The sequence below is a fragment of the Electrona antarctica genome (assembly GCF_951216825.1).
Source record: "Electrona antarctica genome assembly, chromosome: 10".
NCBI classification, from domain to species: domain Eukaryota; kingdom Metazoa; phylum Chordata; class Actinopteri; order Myctophiformes; family Myctophidae; genus Electrona; species Electrona antarctica.
In genome coordinates, this window is record NC_136791.1 from 33,032,899 (window position 1) to 33,036,587 (window position 3,689).

At 38.2% G+C, this 3,689-nt stretch overlaps 1 protein-coding gene across 1 annotated transcript in view; it reads left to right on the forward strand.

Annotated features, from left to right (window-relative positions):
* The window catches only part of LOC306930814 (ATP-binding cassette sub-family G member 5-like), a gene marked incomplete at both ends in the record, with an annotated part of 13,407 nt that extends 11,980 nt beyond the window's left edge, over positions 1 to 1,427 (forward strand). The window contains 2 exons of the mRNA XM_079511909.1: positions 801 to 913; positions 1,246 to 1,427. Coding sequence (XP_079368035.1) covers positions 801 to 913; positions 1,246 to 1,427 — 295 coding nt within the window. The remainder of the gene's footprint in view (positions 1 to 800; positions 914 to 1,245) is intronic.
* Positions 1,428 to 3,689: the final 2,262 nt, after the last annotated feature.

The window sequence follows — 3,689 nt, forward strand, 5'->3', positions numbered from 1 at the left end:
TGAGGCCTAACTGCATCTGGGTTACAAAGTGTAGTCAGCCACATTTTTGTTATCCTCATTACAGCTTTAAAGGAGCATTCAGTGATCTGGGTGATTTGGAAAACCACCCAGTCCGCCCCGGTAACAAAATGTGCACATGCACGCTCTACAGTGGGGGGAAGTGCAACAGGCCAACAGCATGTGCACCAAGGCCCGCCCCCACTCGATCATGATTGGAGGAAGGCCCCACTCATCCTGATTGGATGAAGGTTTTGCCACCCGCCACCAAAACTGAAACTAGGGTTTTTTGACCCCAGGGGCTCACTGGGGACAGGGAGGAACTCCTTATATGGTCAGCACACTCTATAGTAGGGAGGATTATCCAGAAAAAAAGAAAAAATAAGTGATATTTGAATTAAGTCAAATCACTGAATATACCTTTAACTTTTTATTGAATATATTTGCGTGGCATTTTGGTTCATTGGTTGCACTTGCAGCTTCTGTTGCAGCTCAAGACATTCCAGTGGTTTAGTTAACATGCAAGACATTAAAGATGGAGTGCCACAATTTGTGTATTTTTTCCAATTTTTCATGTGTCTATGTGGGTCGATCACCAGGCAAACCAGGCATACTTAATGAACTGGTGGGCGTGTCCACATAAAAGCATGATTTTAACAAATACTGTACACTTTTTGTAACAAGTTCTTCCTCCTTATATTATAATAATACCTGATGATCATGTTTTAGGGTGGAAATAAATCGTGGCACTCCATCTTTAACCATCGATAGCCCAAATTGTCTCATTATTTTCTTCTCTACAGGAGTACCGCGCAGATGCCAGAGGTTTTCAAGTTGCTCAGTTATCTCACCTTCCAGAAGTACAGCTCTGAACTGCTCATTGTCACTGAGTTCCATGGTCTCAACTTCACATGCAGTAGGTTATCATCACCAAACAATCGTCCTTGGCAATATACTTGCCCTAATTTTGAAACTGTAAATGACCACATCAAACAAAATGAGGTCACAGCTGTTATTTTCAAACCTACTTTTGGCGTTTACAACACTCTTTATAGTCTGCAATTTACACAACAAATGCAATGATATTTTATTGATTTATATTTATAATGGCAATGGCCCAGTTTCTCAAGGACACTTCTTACACCATGGTGTAAGAAGTGTCCTTTGAGAAACCGGGCCAATGTCATTTTAATGTTTTAATTGTTGGTGGGAAATTATTAACACTTGACCTTTGTTGTTCTGTGCCAGGCGACAGCAGTCTGCCAGGGGCCTGTCCAATCACCCATGGTGACCAGATCATTGACCAGGGCTACCCTGGTGCTCTTTCCCGATACACATCAGACTTTCTGCTTCTCTACTCCTTCCTGCCTGTCCTCCTTCTGCTGGGTGTTGTCAGCTACAAGATCAGAGACCACCTCGTGCGTCACTAAAACCATCGGGAGAGTCTTGTCGTCTACTGGCCTAAAATAACCTGTGAAGGGCTGCCTCTGTGTAATGAGTTAGAACAGTCGTTTTCAACCTTTTTCATGTCAAGGCCCATTCTTTTTTCGTCATTTGCCCCACGGACCACCATTTGATGAGATCTAGCCTCTCGGACCCAAAACTAAAGAATTTTGTTGTCGTTGGATAAGATGCTGTATTCATGTTGGTATCATAGGAGAGATAACAGGCAAAGGTTATCAAAATAACTATTCTTCTACATTCTTTAATTGTGTAGACTAGAATTGTGTAGAATTAAGTAATGCAGTTGTTTAACAGTAATGTAACTCTTGAAAGCATAAAATGAAACCAAATGGAACCTTACAGCGTATATCTATTCTCATAGACATGGTAACGCCCCGCCTGCCTCTGGTCCATTTGGTTTAATTTCACGCTCTCAATAGTCTATCTATAAGGGTCCATTTGGTTAAAAACTCTCCATCATTTAGCTGGGGACCACCTGGAACCCCCTCAAGGACCACTGATTGAAATCAGCTGAGTTTGAACGCTTCATCAAAAAAGTACTGTAACTTCTACTTGACGAGCATGTTTGCACTCAACCCTTTATACCTTTTTAGGGGATACTTTCATCAGATCAAGTGTATTGATAAATTGATTCATGGTTCATAATGTAAAGCACAAAAGCCACAGTTTTAGAAGTCATTTGGTGAATATCTTTTGTAACAACCACAAACATGGACAATAACTATGCTGATGAACTGTAAATATGTTGTGCAAATTTCAGTCAGAATGGGATGAGTATACCTGTGTGATACATAATATCTGTACAGCCGTTTATGTTGCGATAATTATACTCTGTATATGGGATAAATGTAGAAGAACTCTGTAGATAGACAAATGTGAAATGATTTTGTATTTTTCTAGAGCACAATTTACGTTCTGTAAACAAATTACGTACTAGTTTTGTAAACTGTATGTTCATCAATATATTGAATACATTTTGTATATGTTGCCTGAAACAAAATGGCATAATAGTGAATAAATAAATTGTGCAGCTACTACTATTTATTTTACTATAATTCTGTACAATTAGATGCAGTGAAAGTGTCTAACAACAATAAAGCAGATTGTGGCTCTCGAGTTCCAGTCTGCATGACTTGGCATAGAGGCAGTATTTTAAATATTTGTATTGACTGAAACTTTGCCTAAATTAAGTTATTATTGGTGGAAACCAATGCAAGATTTGGGGTTCAAGACCACATTAAGTACAAATTCACTCCATTCAAACTTTACAAGGTTAAGTACTGTATAGTGTATATCGTTCTCAGTTGCATTTTCCATGCCAGCGTGGCACAATAAACAATGTCGGGGCTTAATGAGCCAAACGTTCCAGGTTCAAAACTCAAATAACTCAAACTCAATAAGCAACTAAAACAACTAATGTCAACTGATGTTACTAAAAAATAACTGGTTCAAATTGCTCAATAAAAACTAAAACAAACATTACATCAAGTTGATAAAGTGGGAACAAATGTAATAAAACAAAGGACACATCAATTACTGCATCAATATGTCAAGAATATTTATGTAACTTTGGAATGTTATATTAAAATAATTATAAGGTTTTCAACTACTTTCTGTAACAGTGTGTCCACACCTTCTCTTTGATTAGCTGTCAAAATCTAGAATAAAGTTCTCAACATGTCGTATCGTGACAAATCACTCTTACTGCCAGTGTCAACAACGAAACGCCAAACTGTGCCTGTGTTGATTTTTGATTGAAAGTGGACATTTCTAGGGGGCTTTGGTAGCTGACGTGATAAGACTATGCTGTACTGTACTGTTGATGTAACATTTTTCTGCAGCCAGGATTTGAATCTGACCCAATTAAGGCCCTTTGCTGCATGACACACTATTCCCAAACTCTCTACTGCCATTCCTTTCTCTTTATTCACTGTGACTGTCAAGTAAAGCAGAAAGTGCCCCAAACAAGCTCTTAAAAAATAAAATAAAATTACAAATGTCTTATAAGATTATGTATTCCACAGAAATTAAATCAAAAAATTCTTGGCTTAATATGTAAATGGTGTAGGGGTAATGCCAATGCTTTGAAACCAACAGATTGTCCTCTAACAGATTGTCCATGCTAGACAAATAGGCTAATAATCAGAAGCTTGTAGATCGGCTACTTTCACATGATTTTGTCTATTAGTTTAACATGTTTTTTGGGGACCACCCTGACTGTAATAGCT